Source organism: Haliotis rubra, unplaced genomic scaffold (assembly GCF_003918875.1).
Source record: "Haliotis rubra isolate DU_JTF1 unplaced genomic scaffold, ASM391887v1 Scf200, whole genome shotgun sequence".
Lineage (NCBI taxonomy): Eukaryota > Metazoa > Mollusca > Gastropoda > Lepetellida > Haliotidae > Haliotis > Haliotis rubra.
This window is the reverse complement of record NW_025766004.1, coordinates 442677-463089: the sequence shown is the minus strand read 5'-3', so window position 1 is coordinate 463089 and position 20413 is coordinate 442677. Positions and strand designations below refer to the sequence as shown.

Below are 20413 nucleotides of genomic sequence, written 5' to 3'. Positions count from 1 at the left end.
ACTCGACAAGGGTCCCACTGCTTTTATGTCATTAGACGCAGATAATGCATATATCGCTCTGAAGAGTAGCGAGGGTGGGGGGTTCTCACACCACCCTCCCATACATACATGAGAGGGTCGGGGTCTCCTTCTGTTGGTTTTGTAACAGAGACCACCCTGTTCTCCGGGAGAGCACTCAAAGGGAACATCAATATGTTGACGCTGTAAGCACTTCCCGCACCATTACATGGTGATTTACCTTGGGTGCTTGCTAGCATGTCCCCAGCTTCCCGTTATCCCCCCACCACTTCACCAGCCACCCCATCAACTCAGCTCCCTGTGGGTAAGATAACATCACGACCACTGCATGGGGGATAAAATACACAGATATTATTCCTTGATTAATCCAATACAGTTGATGCTGCGCGGGACAAACTAGAACGACTCTAAAGACGGCGAGACTGTAGCTTTTCTTCTACCTTTGTTTCTTCACTCACAGCTTACTGTTGGCTCGTGGTGTTTGTATTTGAGGGCATATAATGAATTGTATAAAAAATGTAATGATTTATGACGGAAATCTTTAATTTACCATTAAGTAGTAGTTTTACGCCTGGAATTTGTACAGCAATGATAAGCTATTAATGGGTGGATCGAATAGTTTAACCCGCGGCGATTCGAACCTGGCTTTTTCGCGAGACAAGCGAACGTTATATCTAAAAAGGGTAGTACATATTGCCTTCTTATTCTTGGTCGTATCTGCTCTGGAGAATTGGTCTTAAATAAGCCATGCTTGTCGTAAGGGCGACTAACGGGATCGAGCGGTCAAGCTCGCTGATAATACATGCCGTTGCAGTCCATTTACTTAGATCGATGCCGCTTATATATATTTCTGGATTGTCTGGTCCAGCCTCAATTATATACAGTCATTACTTGGTCGCTTCAGCCCAGCGAGGGGGATTCAGATACAAAACTGAATTATACGGATTCAATCTAATCGTGTTACAACTATGACCGGTTATAGAAAGCATGCATTTCGTGTACACCAAGAATGCTATGAAAATGAAACTAAGTGAGGTTGTGTACGGTTACACTGATGATGATGATGGTGATGATGATGACGATGGTGGTGGTGACGACGACGATGATGATGGTTATGATGATGGTTATGATGATGATGGTTATGATGATGATGATGATGATGATGATGATGATGATTTTAATTAAGGTTTATAAAGTACTGCATATTCTATAGGACCGTGGTGGTGATGATGATGGTGGTGGTAGTTTTGATTATAGTGTTCTTCGTGATGATGATGACGCCGCCGACGACGCCGCCGACGACGACGACGACGACGACGATGATGATGATGATGATGATGATGATGATTTATTTAAAGTTAAAATGCTGCAGGACCGGAACAAGATGATGTCAAGCTATTGTGTAATCTTTAAGCAAACAGAAATGCCGCATACTTCCGTGTTTCCCATAGTAGTGTTGGCAACCCTGAACTGTCGACGACAATATGATTTATGTTATGCTAACAGTAAATCCGGGACTTACAAGTACTGCGTACACAAATATTTTTTTTCAACTATGAAGTAGTTTTTAAATTGTATAACCTTCATCAAATGCATCCTGGATTGCAAGGTTACCCCCCTGAAAGGTTCTATATTTTCAGGGAATTATTGTTTGACAATTCACGGAATTAACTCGATTCTGTTTCGACCTTTCGTAACTCTGTATCAAATGACGGAGTCGGGGTTTACAGTGTCACTTCCTGCCAAAGTGGGGTTTATATCGGAGATTCCCCATGCAGTTTGAGTACAGTAATGCACTCACTGTGAAGGTGTGCGGCTCTCTTCTCGAGACCTCTGTATTGGAGGAGAGTACGACCGACATCAAGTCAGATTGGCCTTCTCCTTTGTAAATGTGACATGGACATTCTTTAGTGAAAGATTACTTTACATCGTGTGAAATATCAGCATTAATCGCACAGGATTACCCACTTAGAGGAAAAAGATTGGAGAATTCCTTCAATGTGGGGGGCTGATTCAAGTCTCCCGACATTTGGAGCGGTCACTTCGGACGCTCGCCCCGCGCGGTCCAAGTTCACGTGGAGAATGAACAAACTTGCTCTTTTATTATGTTCACGCACCTGCAAGACTGACCATTGCCGGACAAGGGCTATCATAACCAGGTAGGGAGTGATGTATCTGATTGGGGCATTCAGATAACTGACCAGCCGGCCCAAGTAGGGACGCAGGTGTTAGATAAGGGCTTGAACAATACCAGGTGGGGCTGACTTTGTTTTCAATAGGCATATCGTATTTCAGCCAAGAAATATCAAATTAAAATAATGTTATTAAAAAGGATTTTTAAGAAAATTATAAAATCATTGATGATTGAAAATAAAGTCATTGATGTTCTTGTTTTACTTTAGGGTGTATTACATGAACAGTATCATCAGCGCCTTGACATCAGTCGAACAAAATGTAATGGGATATCTATGAATCTTGGTAAAATATAGTATTTTTTATTTTGATATCCAAATATTTCCGAAATATATATGGCGTAGGTTCCATGGAGGGATGGATGGGCAGATGGACTGGTGTTTGGAATTGGTACCGCTAGAACTGATTTGTCTGACATTACTCTGGGTAATGATGATGGGTTTAGTTTTACGCCGCTTTTAGCAATATTCCAGCAATATTCTAGCAATATCACGGCGGGGGACACCAGAAATGGGCTTTACACAATGTACCCATGTGGGGAATCGAACCCGGGTCTTCGGCGTGACGAGAGAACGCTTTAACCACTAGGCTACCCCACCGCCCCCAATACTCTTGAGATGGGGACAGTGTGGGATGATGGGAGTAGTAGGGATCATGTTTGGTATCTCATCTCTGTTGATACCGCCAGAAGTACCGGGAGGGGAGGGATTCAGCGGGGATGGGCCGATGGTCAAGGGGCAGCTGAGACACGCGTCCCTCTCTGTATGACCACTGGTCAGAGGTAAAGAGGACAAAGATACAAAGGGGCACAATTACTGGTGAGGTCTTCATTAAATACCAATTTCCATCTCTTAAATTAAGTTCGAGAACAGGTGATTGTTAGACTTGTAACGATTGTCTCTGTTGGGAGTCCACGACGGGTTGTCCGGGTGATGTATGGACGCTGTCCAGTGTCAACCAATACGGCTATTAGAAGCATGCACAAAAGCGAACCACGCCCGTAGGTTTGAGTGTTGGGAGTCACTGTCCTGACGATCATTTACCAGCGTACCAATATGTTTACTGTGTATTTCTGTTTATCACAGACAATACAAGTGTAAAGCTGTCCAGAAGATGTAAATACAGACAAATCGCACGTGAACCTGTAAATACAGAAAACGCACGTGAACCTGTAAACATGTACAGAATACACGTGTAACGTTGTTCACACTTACAGAATACACGTGCGAAGCGCAAGTGAAACTGTAAATACAGAAAACCTGTGAACCTGTAAACGTGTACAAAATACACGTATAATGTTGTTCACATTTCAGAATACACGTGCGAATTTATAAACGCAGACAAAACGCACGTGAACCTGTAAATACATAAAACGCACGTGAACCTGTAAAACGTGTACAGAATACACTTGTACGGTTGGTCACTCATACAGAATACACGTGTACGGTTGGTGACACATACAGAATACACGTGCGAATCAGTACACACATAGAACTCAGAAATCAAGTGAGTGAGTGAGTGTAGTATAATTTTACGCCGCACTCAGCAATATTCCAGCTATATGGCGGCGAAATCAAGTGCAATGATAGATAGATAGGTAATCTTTATTTCCTCCGAAGTCGAAGATACAGCAGGTTGTAACATGGGTCATATATATGTATTTACAGGATACAGAGTGTGATAATCAAAATTAGAATTAGAATAGGTATTTAGTTGATGTAGCCAAGGTTTTACAGAGCTTGCGATAAGTTTTATACATTTAAACCACATTTCTTGTTCAAGCTCTTGAGCACATACATTTGGTAGACCACCGAGCATAAATGAGACAAATAGGTCTTCATTATTCCACAAACTGACAAAAGTGTCAACATCTAGCATGTCAACTAGTGACTCAATCAAAGCGTTTCTACTACTTTGTATGAGAGTACAGTGTAGAAATACATGTTTTACAATATCATAGGCAACTATGCCACATTCACACTCAAGAGATTGAATGCTAAGTGTGCTGATACGTAGAAGAGTAGCAATATAATTGAAACATTCTGGCATATTATAACATGTAGACCACAGTCTGTGAACATTTTTAGGATATCTTATAGTCTGATATCTTTCAAGGTTAAGTCTCAACCTCGTTACAGAAGCAACATGTGAATCCTCAGCTTTAAGTATTCTTTCTTTAACCAGTACAGACCACTCAGCCTTCGTTAAGAAATCAAGTGCAATGTATTTTCCGTATACCAAATACGCGTGCAAGCTACAGCGCAGAATCTGTAGCAACGATTCTCTTCACTAATTATATCGATGTCATTCATGTGCTTCTGTATGGTCTAATTAATAGTCACGGTCAGTCACTGGGATCACAGTCTACGTCACGAACATAAAGGATGACTATTATTTATTGAGACACTGTACCCCGGTAGAGGATAAACATGGATTATTTGGGATGAACACAGAATGGGGGTCATCATGATAGCTGATCTCCCGTATTCCTCACAAGGCCTTTCTACTCATCAGTTGGTACACGACCGTTATACGGTAAAGAGGAGCTTCTGTTCTCTACCACTGTAGATCACCATAAACACGGAAATAGACATCTGTCGATGGGTAATATAACAATACACGGTTGTTACAGAGACCGTGGGTACCATGTGTGAAGTTCATCTCGTGTTCCTGTGATATTACTGGAATATTGCTAAAGAAATGACGTATTGACTCACTCACTGAAACAGATTAAAATGCATTCATTTCACATTTTGTCTTCATATTTAGTGTAGGTTTATATTGATGATTGTAATTTGGGCTTAATGTTTTTCAGTTCAGGCATATTAAACTGTGCTGACGGAATTTGTGTCAATGATTTAGTTGGAAGAGTTCATGTTAAGTTAATATGCCTGGTCCCGCCTTATGAAGATACAATGTAGGAGTGAGTGAGTGAGTTTAGTTTTACGCCAATATTCCATCGATGATGGTCTGCAACACAGTGTGGACTGAGAGATGACGATCTCGACCTCAAGTCCAGGGAGTCTGTCTCCCAGTCTTGACCCGAAGTCCAATAGGGTTTACACCCAAACCTCGAGCTCCAGTCCAAAGGGTTTACACTTCAATCTCAATCTACCGACCACGAGGTTTACAACAAATCTCGACCTTCAGTCCAGCAGGGTGTCGAACTCAATCTCGACGCCCTGCCTAAATAGAACGAGGCTCATCAGTCCAACGCCGAGCACCAGTCAAGAGAGTCTTAACATCCAGTGAAGAAAGATGTACCGCCCAACCCATCCCAGCCCAGGCTCGACCTCATGGGGGCATATGTGACTTATCTGAACCGGTCGGCCGCGAGGTTGTACGGCGAACTCAAGTCCACAAGGATATAATGGGTCTGCAGCTCAATTCTGACTTCCAGCTCACGGGTGTTTGAAGGAAATGATGAAATTGATGATCTGATCCCAAGAATAGCGCACTGATAAACATTATGTACTTACTTAGCAGGGACATTGAGCCACGACCTTGTGTCAAAGGTTTACCTAGTTCGAGGCTGTGTCCAAGAAAGCACTGACATTATCCCTGAATAATTGAGGCGTCGCAAACAACGTGAACCAGTCACGGAGTAATAATGCTTGACTGGCTTGAACCAGGTGATGGGACTATCAACTGTGGCACCTTCTCCAGTTGTAACAGACTAACATCTGAATTTATGATATAATTTTGATAGAAACAAACAAATATTTCTTATTAAAAAGGAGCTCCAGTGAGATGGATGATTCGGAACCAGAGGAAATCAAGACTTCCTTTCATTAATTTTACATTTTTGATGGAAACAAACAATTCCTTTTAAATTGAAAAGGAGCCCCAGTGAAGAATGTTGGGAAATCTAGACTTGCTTATTTGGGGCTTTAGCGTTGCAAAAAGGGCTACGAAGAAGGGAAATTAATGGGGTTCCGGGACTGTGAGACAGACTACAATTCTAACTGTACATGGATCTCCTACCAACTGCAGTCAAGTGGCATCTGACAGTCATCGCTGACCACTTCAGCTTTCCTAAGAGCATCTCAACACCTCCTTAAACAGCTTGTATGCTCGGCCGCATCTCGACAACAGCATTACGTTAATAGCCAAGGATCCCCTCAAACACCCCCGCCTGGTCATAGCGGCAGTCAGTGGTTATTGTAAGGTAACAATACCGGGATCAGATTTATCGACTTCCCAGGACCAGTCGGTACCTAATACCGACGTGTTCATAAACAGATCTTGAAAGGCTAAGTCAGAAATCCTGATGGACAGTGGTCGAGTGATGTCTCTTCTGTTGCTTTAATCTAAATCAACAGATCTGTCTGAGAAATGGTCACCATTGTAGCAAGAAGGCGCGGTTGTGGAGGTACAGATGTGAGAGCTGCTCCAACGACTGGCGTTGCAATAGGAAACCACCATGTTTAGGCTGTAGTGTGGGAGACCAAATTTGCTTTTATGATCGGTGTCACTCCAACTGATAATACTTCTGTTTAAATAGCATAAATGTAGCTCGTGCTTAAGGTGGGTGTCATATTTCAGTAGGAGCATAATGAATAGAGTTGCTTCCAGCAAATATATTTTGCTTTTATGTGACAGTCTAACGTTGCTTTTTAAAAGACAATTACGATGTTCCAGCGATTAATATAGCTTGTCAAATCTTCCAAGATGCAAATCAACGTCTAAGATTGCTGACACCACATGATGTACGACCTTGAAGGCCGCTTGTCGAAACTTTCATGTAGCACGGTAGCTCGAACGTCTAAAGTCGCAATATGTTGCCACTGTGGCCATATAGCGTCTTAGATCCGCACTATGTCGAGGTTTAGCAACCACTATGGTCTGCTTGTAGCACCGTAGCTCGAACGTCTAAGGTCGCAATATGTCGCCATATAACAACATTTAAGGTCGATTATCGTAACTGTCAAGTAGCACTGTGGCTTTAGCATCTTAGATCCTTACTATTTCGAGGTTTAGCAACCACAATGGTCTGCTTGTAGCACCGTAGCTCTAACGTCTATGGTCGCAGTATGTCGCCATATAACAGTATTCAAGGTCGATTATCGTAACTGTCAAGTAGCACTGTGGCTTTAGCATCTTAGATCCTTACTATTTCGAGGTTTAGCAACCACTATGGTCTGCTTGTAGCACCGTAGCTCGAACGTCTAAGGTCGCAATAAGTCGCCATATAACAACATTTAAGTTCGATTATCGTAACTGTCAAGTAGCACTGTGGCTTTAGCATCTTAGATCCTTACTATGTCGAGGTTTAGCAACCACTATGGTCTGCTTGTAGCACCGTAGCTCTAACGTCTAAGGTCCTAGCTGGATGCAGCAACCACCAAGGTCGCGTGTTGAGACAATAACGTTGCAGCTGTATCGGCTAATGTCGGTGCTATGGAGCGGTTTAGTAACCACTGTCGCCGCTTGTCGAAACGATCATGTAGCAGGGTAGTTGTGACGACTGAAGTCGCTGGTAGAAACTGGACGGTCAAAGCCAAACGGTTGGATCTCCGAGAACAAGCATACCACGATGGTATTTCTTGGATTGTACGACCTCTGTTCAGATGGGATTAGTTGGATAAGGTATCGTAACACCCGCCCCAGGGCGAGTGACTCGCTCGAGAGTGAAATATAGTGTGTGAAATATGCCTGATTAAATCACATGCCGTATATTGTCATGCTTAATGCTTAGCTAATCACTGTGTCAAAACACAAGTATTCAGAGCGATGACCTCCTTCAGTGCTGTCATGACTGGGTGATGGTACGCATCCAGTTGATGATGCTTTTCACCAAGGTTGTGTCATTTAACAAGTATGACATCTTTCAAATCTCTTCAAAAACACAACTGAGCAATTCTTTGTACTCTCTACATACGCATACACCAATCCTATGGCATCTTGCGATACACCCAAATTCATAAAGCATGACAACTTAAAACCACAACAGAGGTACGAAATAGTTTCTCAAGCTGTCAGATTATTTTATGTGAATCTATTCATTTCCCCCTTCCAGTGGGCCGCAATGTCAGGTATACGCATTAAAATGCTAATCTTGGCCGGCAGGTGTGATGAGAGCCGCAGGCTTATGGGTAAGGGGAGGTAATTCTTGCTGTCTCGTTGATAACAAATACCGTGCTGTTGCCTCTTGACGAGGTGATCGTCCGCAGTACGGCTTCATTCATTCACTGGTCCTCGGCCTTCGCTTCCCTGTCACACAGTCTCCCAGTCACACAAACTATATTTACCTCGCGTTGCGTCCTGGAGTAATTTTTTTTTGCCGTTAGTTTACACAGACACAGCGCCGATCAAGACTGTCCTCGTTTATTTTGGGGGGTCGGCCTCAGGTGTTCCAGTTTTAGGTGTGAGAACAGGGTGATCTTGTTAAAGTTCCCTGAGTAAATTTTAGCTCACTGTGGAGAAATTTGTAAGGTATATTGGGACAGACCGAAGTTGCGACACTTGTATTTCTCTTCCCGACCCCATCGGCCTGAGTTGACAGCAGTGTAGTCTCGACCGCTATTGTCTCCTGGTCTGTCCAATCAGCGGAGAGTTTGAAGGGAAGCGAGCCTCAGCCAACCATCCATTGCGGGAGGGAGGGCCACAGAACGTCGGCTAGCTTCTAGCAACAGCCTACAAGCAAGCGGGCCTACCTCTCCCCACACAAACCAATATCACTTCACTATGTGACTGACACGGCTAAGGACAAGGGCGACTCTTGCGGGTCGATTTTCGGTTTGCCTTTCACTCACGACGGACTACCTGATTTCGAACTTCATTTAAAATTGTGTGTATTTCTAAAAGTGAAATTTAAATCGGAGTCTGGAGGTCTGTGTTTTATTTACGAATTCAAGCCAGGATGGTGTCTAGCTACCCACGTGTACCCGAGAGTAGGGGGGACTAGAGGAGCTCGATGTGGGTACCACCCGCCCCCCACAGAGCGTGTCCGGCCATAGCTGCAGGGTGCGATACCCCACCCCCCGGGACCGATTCCCCACCCCCTCGGCCCGCCTTCAAACTCTACTGCCTTCAGACGGGTTAGCGGGAGGCCAGTGTGGATACCTGTATAACAACAGCACTACTTGTGTCTGTGTTGTGTTTTAAATGGATATCTTGTGTTGTTTTCATCGATTTTTTCGGATACGAGCACACGATTGGAAAACAACTGTACTAATCAAAGTTCATTTTTTATGAGACAAGTGAAAGTTTTTAGGAGTTAGAATCTCTTGTGTAAAACCCTTCAGTGTATAAAAAGGGGTTTCTGTCCATCCGATTTCAGCAAGCTTGTGCGTTGGATAGTGGGATTTGTGTGGCAGCTCGACAGTGTTCGAGCTTATTTTTAACACCAGTTACTCGTGAAAGTGGATCTCTATTCTATATTCCGATGGAAGACAAGTTGTGTACCCTAGAGTGAATGTGACACTTAGAATGGAAGCGAGCGTCCAATTCGCCCAGGGAGTTGGCACAGTATGAGGACAGGCGGTGTTTCCTGGGAATTTAGCCCATGCAGGTAAGTTCAGCCAGACACGGACCAAAACCTTCTATTTCCAGCCTCCCCTAGCATAAAACCACGCCTTCAAGCTAGTCCGTGGACCCGGCAGAGACATGGGACTCCTCACAGTGTTATTTTCGCGTCCCTCCTTCACTCCGAGTCGGCATGTGGGTAACGTGCTTGGGGAGCATGTAGTTGAATTTAAGCATGTCAACCATACTAGTTTTCCGTTCCGCTATGTCCCCGACCCGCTCGGACGCTAGTCATGCCGTACCCCCCCCCCTCCTCCTCCTCACCCCTGATATTGTCACTACCCCCAATATTTACCCAGGTTAATTGCATTTTAATCACATTCATTGTATTCTTTCAAATTTGTTATCCTTTAAAAAAACACACAGTATTATTCCAGATTGAAATGTGTTAAGTTACAACTTGCGTTAAGAAATTTTAAAGGGCCAATCGAACAGAAAAGGGTTAGCTGACTAAGCAGATACTGTGGATTTATTGTCAAACTTGAATTTAAACTTCACAGTCGACCTTAGACCCAAAACCGCTGACAACCGAGTACGGCGCCCTTGTCCGCCTCGACCCTGTACACCGTCTTCAAGTAAGCATCGACTTTTTTCGGATGTGAATGAGATGTTTGTTGATAGGGAACATATTTAAGCGAGGAGAACTGGGGACGGACGGTATAGTGGGCGCTGTTTGACCGTCTTCTCAACACACGATCGATGTTAAACGGGCTATCCTGCAACAGTGTAACGTATATTACTCCCGAACATCTTTTACACGTGATTTGAATAAGTGATGGTTCTGTGTGACATATTTATCATGTTAATTGAGACATGTTTTGTCAGTTATGTAGTGGATGCATGCTTGAATTATTTCATTACTTTTTGATCCAATTAATTATCAAAGAAAAACCGGCAAACTGTCAAACTCCCCATGAAGATGAATTAGTATTTTTACATGTTTTTTTCTGAGACAATGGTAGTTATTTCTAGACGATGAGAGTCTGTCGTTATATAACCCGCTGGATTAAACATCTATCATGTCCCTTGACACTAACGTGCGTCGCATGTAGTAGACGGAAGCAGGAGTTTTTTTAAAGTATTTAAAACATCTGCCGTAGGCATATGTACGTTCGTCTAATTGAGAACCGACATGTTGAGAGCTCCAGCCATAGGGCTACACAGAGGTCAGGCTGATGATCTCGATCGACCCTTTCCCCATATTTGAGACACGTAATCTTTAGAGAGGTAGCATCACATTTGATTCGACCTAGTTACATAAATTAAATTGCCTTCATCATTATTCCTTCCTAGATATTTATAAACAAGTTGAGTTGGTTTCGACAGCAGTGATCGTGTCAATTTCCCCGAACCGCAAATCACTACTGGGTTACATTGTCATACAAGGTATTAGATATCTGTCACGGTTTCAGCTAAAGGATGATATCAGCATGTATTCGACCGTATGTAGTTTATACACTTCTGTTATAATATGTAATAGACATTATTATTCATAGTCGACAGGGGCTTATCCCTGAAACTGAAATTAGGAAGATGGCTGAAGGCCAGGTGAGAGGATGAAAGCCGGAGTTGATTACAGGTGTTCAGGGCATACAGAATACTGTTACAGTATATTAAACATCCTTTTGCCTAATCGACAGGGTCTCATACCTGGAATTGAAATAAGCAAGGAGGTTGAAGGCCAGGTGAGAGGATGAAAGTCGGAGTTGATTACAGGTGTTCAGGGCATACAGAATACTGTTACAGTATATTAAACATCCTTTTGTCTAATCGACAGGGTCTCATACCTGGAATTGAAATAAGCAAGATTGTTGAAGGCCAGGTGAGAGGGTTAAAGTCGGAGTTGATTACAGGTATTCAGGGCATACAGAATACTGTTACAGTATATTAAACATCTTTTTGCCTAATCGACAGGGTCTCATACCTGGAATTGAAATAAGCAAGGCGGTTGAAGGCCAGGTGAGAGGGTGAAAGTCGGAGTTGATTACAGGTGTTCAGGGCATACAGACTACTGTTACAGTATATTAAACATCCTTTTGCCTAATCGACAGGGTCTCATACCTGGAATTGAAATAAGCAAGATTGTTGAAGGCCAGGTGAGAGGATGAAAGCCGGAGTTGATTACAGGTGTTCAGGGCATACAGACTACTGTTACAGTATATTAAACATCCTTTTGCCTAATCGACAGGGTCTCATACCTGGAATTGAAATAAGCAAGGCGGTTGAAGGCCAGGTGAGAGGATGAAAGTCGGAGTTGATTACAGGTGTGCATTGCCTATGCTGAACCACATGGAGTATTTAGTGCAGCGGATTGCAATCGCGGAGAACGCTACGAGGCTTTATAAAGCCTCTGTTTAACCCGTCTCAAATTCACTATGTGTGTCATTACATGCGCTGCAGCTAAAGGCGGACACGATCTCATTGTGAACATCCAGCGCGGGGGAAATCGTATCGTTGTTTCTCTTTCTCAAACCGTATAACCACCCCTCGTGAATGAGCGAGTTTATATCTCGTACTTAGCAGTATTTCTGCACATCGAGGACCTATCATTTATCGGCCTTTGGAACGAAATCATTCTCGGTATTAAACCCAGAATGGGTGACAAACAAACACCTTACCTATTAAACCACAGGTACCAAAAAGACATGTACTGATTTTCTCCAATATGTATATTTCGTTACAGCGTTCATTTCATCGCAGTCTTTTACTGATACATATACGGTAACTGCTCGTGTGGGTTTTTTTCAAAATCTTGATTGCCAGTTCGTGATTACATCATGTTCTTGACTTGGATGCCTCGGTATAGGTCAGAACAATGACAGATTGGGTTGTCTTAATCACGACTAGGCAGTGTATATTTCTTAGGCTAGCGTTAAATAGTGACAAATCAGCTTAACGGTAAACGGGTAATCAGATCGTGTTTTGTTAAATTTTAATTTAAATTCTCTACCTGAAAATAACTTCAAGCTACTGCAAATGATTTAGGAAACATGAAATCATAATACCTTTAAAATTAAGATATTAGTACCTAACTAGATGGCAGTCATTTTGACCGGCACTCCAAAACCTAATAATGTTTACAATGCAGGCAATGATCCCATGTTATGTAACGGTGTTGGGGTTGGTGAGGCAGCCCACGTAAGCGGCGGAGTTTAAGATGTGCAATGTAAGTGCGTGTAGGTCGGTACCTGGTCTCTGCACCTGTGGGCGGAATATCAATCAGTGTTACCTGCACAGGTAGATGCATAGGAAGTCTGGCGGGATTCTTAATGGCAGGTTTTACTTGATGGAGTTTCTCTGCATCACCTTGAAACAATACCAGTGTCGATAAAAATAGGATAGGATGAAGGTACAGCCCTGGAAGACACTAAATACTCGAACGTTAAAAAGTCAATAAAACGAGACATTAAAGGTACAAGTTTACGAGGGAGTGACTCGGTGCTGCTGGATATATACACTATAAGGGCTATGTTAACTAGAGGCATGCGAAGACCTTTCTTTTTAGGGTGACGTGTCCAGGTATTTTCTAAAGGAGGAAGAGGGGAGCCTTGGCCTCCGTGTGTCGGGGAGGCGTCAGCAACGACGAGGCACGTTCAGAGAGCTCGCCCCATGCGCCTCGGCATTCTAGAAACAATCAAGTTTAACTGTGCTGTTTGGTGTCAATTAGTAGACACAAACAAACTAACTCATAAAGTAACTAGAATACTGTCAGCAATGCATACAAACAGTAGTAGCAAGCCATACCGCGACAGAAAAGGTCTTCATTCCTAGACTACACCCCCGTTAATCCGGACAGAGTTCATGGTTTGGTTGATGGATACGAATTTGTTTTCCTTTATAACATATGCGTTCCTGGCAGTTGTGTCTAATAGGTGGATGTCCGGATTAAAAAGGGTCAAGACTAATGAGGTGTTACTGAAGATCTTTTATGATTTGGTTGTAGAGATTACTGGGACAAATGGACTGTGGTTACACGGCCATGTTAGCCCGATTAAGAGAAGAGCTGTATTATTTTGCTAACTGTAAGATTACCGTGTCCTCAATGAATAAGAGCAAACAACTGTAATGTGCTAAAACCTTGTGTGACCTTCTCACAAAACCTGCATAATTTACATCACGTTGGCGTTTGTGTATAAAAGATTCATTTCCCCGATAAATCACATTTTGTGTGTCTACGGAAGTGGGTGTCCCACCTATTGGCATACAGGGCAGAGAGTCAAACCGCAGACACAACAAACTCCGCTCGTTACGAGGTCTCGCCCACGCAAACGCACACACACACAACCACACACAACCACACACACACACATGGCAGACATAACCGTCTGGTACACCCACTTCGCACCTTGGTTTAAGAGACGCTCAAGCCAGGAGGATTAACACTCCTATGCCGAAGCCGAAACGCCCACACTCGGGAAATCCCGCCTGTGTCTCGAGAACAACCACAGTCGCTAGCACGTGTAGATCAATACTTGCACCGCGAACTCTGTCAAAATGTAACATATTCTGCCCTTGAAAGAAAGTAGAGATGTTTGCACAATTCCTTATTTTGATAAAGATTGTTTATTCCTTTTTGTTGATGTTTACACCGTTTTCAGCAAAATCTCAGCAATATCGCGGAGGGACCCCCAAACCGTTTCACTATTCACATTCTGGATTCGAACCCGAGGATGATCGTGTTCAAGTGAACACTTGAACCACACTAACCTACCCAACCGGCCGTTTATTCAGAACATGGTGTATGCAGTAATTTACAGAGGTCATTAATAGCGAAAGCTTGACATTTTAATCCGTACTAAACCTCTGTTCGTGACAAGTGAATGGAACACAGTACGTAGCGTACGTACAGGGTACGGGGGAAACTGAAAATATTGTAAAGCCCACATGACTACGAGTTGACAGCAAAACATAACTGACCCCGATAGCGGGGAATCACGACCACTTGCGTGTATTCATTATGACATACTTTGGTTGTTATTATATAACGCTGACACAGCAGGTTTGAATATTTACCCTCGTAATTGAATGTCGTGGTTCGAGATATGTTATGTAGGAATAAAGAGAGCCTAATGTACACCGTTCACAGATTGCAGCCGATGACAACATCTAGATATATAGTTACACGATAGAGGTGTTCAACGGTGTACGAGTAATGTTTAATCTAAACCACGGCTTCATAGCTGTAGGTACCTCACGACTCGACTGAGGCCAACCGGACCTCTGCGCAATAGGCTTGCATCACAAATCACGTATCACAGATCGTTGTCACATTTAGGTTATGCAGTCAAGTAATATCATCTCGTGTCACTGGTGTAAAAAACACGACTCAAATTACCAGGTATCTCCAGCACTTCCTGTTACAATGTGCTGAATTTAGAAACATCCGGCTTACTTTCTCAATGAATATCTATATTTCCCCGCAAGTAAAGAATTACAAAGTTGAAAATATTAAACGTATAAATATATGTATACATATGAACACAATATACATATACAGTATTTTTCAATTGGGATGCAATATGATATCTCAAATTTTCATTGTAGGGGATATATTTTAATTTACTACGAAACCTTGTTAATCCGGACCTTGCTAATCTGGACACGTCCCCTTTATTTGGAAACGTCATTATAATATGGGAGACATTAATGTGTCCCATACATTGAGTTCGTTAATCCGGACAGTAGATCTCAACGTACTGTCCACATTAACGAGGTATTTAATATGGTTGTTAAAGACTCCACGCTAATATGCCCACTGCATCCGTGACATACAGAAGAATGTACATTAATTTGTATGTTCGACACGTCATATTAGTATGTACATGCCCGGTCTATGTACCTCAGTGATTACTTTGTCATAAATATTTGTTGTTGGTCGTCTACCGCGCACACGAACAATCATTAAATGTGGGTTTACAAAGGTTCAGATGTCAATGTGACTGCTGATAGTGCTAACTGAGCCATACGTAGGTCCCGACACAACTATAAAACATTTAACCCCCTGTTGTATCTGTATCAGGCATTGGCTGAAACGTAGACCACGCTCCAGGTTGGATGAAATACTAGCAAGACGTCGTATCACCAACAGTTGTTGTGGCCGCTTCCACAAACTGCGTTCTCTGCCGTGACGAGCGAGGCTAAAGCTGAAAATAGGACGCTCACAGAAAAAAAAAGAAAATTATGTCGGGGAAAATCTTGTGTCAACTGTGTGAGAAAGTGGGGTGACTTCAAGCATGCAAACAATGTCATACGGGCCAAACATATGTGGGCAGTATCAACCGCATCTCCATGTTTAACTCGCAACAGAGATGGGGGAGATTATTTCAAATCTTCTACCACGTGCATGCGATTTGAGGTATGCATAGGACTGCTCGTCGCTGAGATTTGTTGCTTTTACGAAACAGGCGGTTCCCCCAAGTGAATTCAGTAATGAGCTTCATCTTTGTCTAGTGAGGCCGGCATGCAGAATGGGCCGGCTGCACATCAGTGGTTGTGAATGACTAGCAGAATAGTTGACTTGCCATCACAGACTACGCTTTCTATACATCTCTCCCCCTCACAATCCCAACCTGCCGACAAACACGCCTGAAGGATTTACAGATATTTTAAGTTATGAATTGAATAAATGGTTTAGATGAAAAATCATCCGACTGGTCACTCGATAGGATTCGCGTTTCTCCTGTCTTAGTGAACTCGTCTTTGGATCGTTCAACCTGCTAACCTCTCACGGGTCCCCTTAAACAATTTCACCCCCACCTATCCCCTCCCCCCTCCCGTCTTTGTAATGTATAGCAACAAAATGAAAATTGTGACGATGTTTCGCTATGTGGACGCGGCGAAGGATGCACTTGTCATTGAGCAATGTTAACTAAATAGGGTATTTTTTTTCATTTTCTCGGAGGCAAGACCAAGGTGGGAGAGCCACTAACCTCACGGCTAGTCTAGCGGTTTAGTCAAATATTTGAGGGAGCGAACGGTATGGCTTGTTACAACGAACACCAGACAAGTGATTAAACCCTTCTTTGATGTGCGTCGACATTTACTAATTAGCAATCATCTAAGACGATATTCTTTCTCTGTGGCCATGTATATTTGACCGCCGGAATTGTAGAGTTTCTTTCGTTGGTTATGTTTCTGTAGGTCAACCGACGGCTGACAGGGTTGTGCACTCTGTGACCAGGTTCGACCCTCGGTCAGCGGGCTGTTTGTCGCCCTGGTCCAACAGTCTGCGGGGGTCGTGCCGACTGCAAGACGGTCATCTTTACGTGCTTAGAACATTACTGACAGCAAATAGGAGTTGATCCCTCGTAGAACCTAAGAACTGTCAGAACAAACTGTCATTGGTCTAGCCGATTAGTTATATAATGTGTCCACCGTCTTAGTTCAACTGTCCTCCTACACGTACTCTATACAAAATGTTTCTAAAACATTTAAACTACTATCCTTTTCCAGGTAATTAATATTTTCCCCTTGTTATGAAACTAAGTTCGTTTGCCCTTTTAGCGACCATGTCAGTAACAACAACGTGATTCTCCTCTTTAGTTAGAAATCCATTTTTGTTAGGTATTGCATAAATTTAACGGTTGTATTTCACTAATGGACCATGCTAGTAGGTGCACTTTGTGTGATTATGTAGTTTACATACGACTCAACTTTACGCTTCACAAAGCATCTGCACATATATAATGCAATATTCCTTTTTGCTCTGTGTGCAAACAAGTTTGAGATATACACATCAATATAACCACCAAAGTATACGTGTGAATTAATGCATTAGATAACGCCAGCGTTCGTACTTCAAATTTGTATTGAAAAAATACAATAATAACGACTGCGAATAAGACGCTCACATAACCTTGACGGAGTATTTTGATGGACTGATTATATATTTGTTGTGTCGACATGGATATTTTTTACGATCTTTTCTGTTTGCTGACGTTGTATCTGGCTGTATCGCCCACGTACGGGTGTCCTTGTTACAACGCTGCGATGATGTTGTTAGGGTCGTAGAAAGTTACTCACTCACTCAGACACTTAAACGTTAGGTAAAATCCGTTTGCGTGCAATGTATTAACGTTTTGATAACCTTGAATTGGCGTTGTGACGTTTAATTGACGTATTGACGTTTTAGCGCTGAATTCCTGTTGTGTTGACGTTGAATTGACGTTTTGAAGTTGTATTGCCCCTTTATTAAGGTTGAATTGACGCTGTATTGACTAATGGATGTTGTGTGGTTAACGTTGAAGTAACGCCACATTGACTGACTGACTGACTGAGTTTAGTTTTACGCCGCTTTTTAGCAATATTCCAGCAATATCACGGCGGGGGACACCAGAAATGGGCTTCACACATTGTGCCCATGTGGGGAATCGAACCCGGGTCTTCGGCGTGACCAGCCAACGCTTTAACCACTAGGCTACCCCACCGCCCCAGCGCCACATTGAAGTTGAATCGATGCTGTATAGACATATGGGTGTTCTAACGTCAACGTTGAAGTGACGCTGTATTGAAGTTTAACAGACGCTGTATTGGTGTCATAGCGCTGAAATAATGCTGCACTGAAGTTAAATTGACGCTGTATTGGCGTAATGTTGATTATGGAACGTTGAATTGATTCTCCATTGATGTTGCAATATTGCAGTGACGCTGCCTTTACGTTGTGACGTTGAACGCTGTATTTAAGATGAACTGACGTGGTATTAACGTCGAAGTTGTACCGATGTCGTAACGTTACACTGACGCTGCCTTTACGTTGTGACGTTGAACGCTGTATTTAAGATGAACTGACGTGGTATTAACGTCGAAGTTGTACCGATGTCGTAACGTTACACTGACGCTGCCTTTACGTTGTGACGTTGAACGCTGTATTTAAGATGAACTGACGTGGTATTAACGTCGAAGTTGTACCGATGTCGTAACGTTACACTGACGCTGCCTTTACGTTGTGACGTTGAACGCTGTATTTAAGATGAACTGACGTGGTATTAACGTTGAAGTTGTACTGATGTCGTAACGTTACACTGACGTTGTATTCTCTGTTTCAGGTTGTTGCCGTTGCTGCTCATCATACTCTTGAGTATTCTTGGCGTTAACGCAGTAAGTAGCACACTGTTCAATATAAGTGTTATCAACCAGTTGTTTGAAAAGGGGAAATACCTTTACAAACGGATATCATATTCTTGATGGGCAGTTAGAAGTTGGAAGGTAACATAACAACGTATGGTATGGTCTTGCACCTGATGAAAGGGCAAGAAGTAGCCCAGAAACGTCGTGTTGTAACACCCGATGAAGGGGCAAGAAGTAGCCCAGAAACGTCGTGTTGTAACACCTGATGAAGGGGCAAGAAGTAGCCCAGAAACGTCGTATTGTAAATATTAAAGAAGTTGTAAATCCATACCATACGTTGTTATGCCGATATCATATTGTGTACATATATTCCGAGCAATTTATGTCATGCATTAATATAATAGCAATATAATAGATTTAGTACTAAATCCAAGGGCATTATGTACTAAATCCTAAGGTGTCGACACTAAGGTGTGATTTTGTTTTTTTTCTTGAATTTCTGAAATCAAAGATGTCAACACACGTCCCCCATAATCATAGGATTAAAGTTCTTTAATTACAATTACTGAAATCTTAACTACCTAGCGGCGATGCACTTTCCAATAGGTGAAATCAAGTCCAGTTTAATGGTGTGATTGTTTGTGTATATTGGGTAGAGTGTTACATAAACAACAGAACCAGCTTAAACAGTACGCCTATTGTGTAATATATATGATACGTATACAAGCAACATTCCCCTACGGCTATTGACACGGGCATAAAAGAATTATTCTAATCGGAAAGTAATTGCATCAATTATAGTCTTCATTCATTGGGGTAATCAGCTTTTTCCGGTTATGAAAGAACAACGACTTGGTCAATATTGACAGGGAAATGTAGCGACCTACGTGGTACGGCGGACATACAAGATAATTAACAAGCACAAACATTTACAATGATGAAGAGATCAATACCAACAGGCTTCTTTATCACAAACTGTGTGTACCAACCTCTGTTAACAAACAGCTCCTCTATACCGCCATCGACACTGTAGACTGTTTAAGACTTCGCAATATGATGGGATTGGCGAATGGCGGTCGTTATCTGTGTTATGGTACAACGTCAGCGTGAGAAAGGGGTGAGGGCTCTACCCCGGTCATATTGTCATAAGGCCTGATGACCCTCCCCGCCCCTCCCCCATCTAAGGGTAAACAGCGGGTGCCAACGGGCCGCCGTTCACATTGTAAACATCCAGTGTTAGGTATACTGGCAGAATCTCTTGCTTCTACTGTACGTCTCTTATGAACTAATTAGTGTGTGAGTGCCGCCTCGTACGGCTAAGTGTTGATAATACTCCAAGTTTAATTGACGTTTAGGCTTTTGAGAGAAGCGTTGGGCTTAATCGTGATATGTGGTATCATGTAGCTCCGAGTACATGCAGCAGCAACGTTTATTCGGCACCGCTGTGATCCCCACCAAGCCCTTTCTAAGCCATGACGGCAGGTGAAATGTACTCGAGTAGCCTCCCCTAACAGGCACATGTAACCAAATGTAACATTTATCGACTGATATTTGCTTAGAACTGCATTCCCGAAAAAAACATTCGTTAAAAATTGCTGAGCAATCAAAT

At 42.7% G+C, this 20413-nt stretch overlaps 1 protein-coding gene across 2 annotated transcripts in view; it reads left to right on the top strand.

Annotated features, from left to right (window-relative positions):
* Positions 1-20413, top strand: part of LOC124275645 (fibroblast growth factor 18-like) — an 89394-nt gene that overhangs the window by 49655 nt on the left and 19326 nt on the right. Inside the window, exons 1-2 of one of the 2 annotated variants that reach the window (XM_046711251.1) lie at positions 8797-9724; positions 18783-18834. In XM_046711251.1, the coding sequence (XP_046567207.1) occupies positions 9684-9724; positions 18783-18834 (93 nt within the window). In that variant the 5' untranslated portion in view covers positions 8797-9683. Of the gene's footprint in view, positions 1-8796; positions 9725-18782; positions 18835-20413 lie in introns of those variants that run through there. The other variant, XM_046711252.1, reaches the window with a different exon arrangement.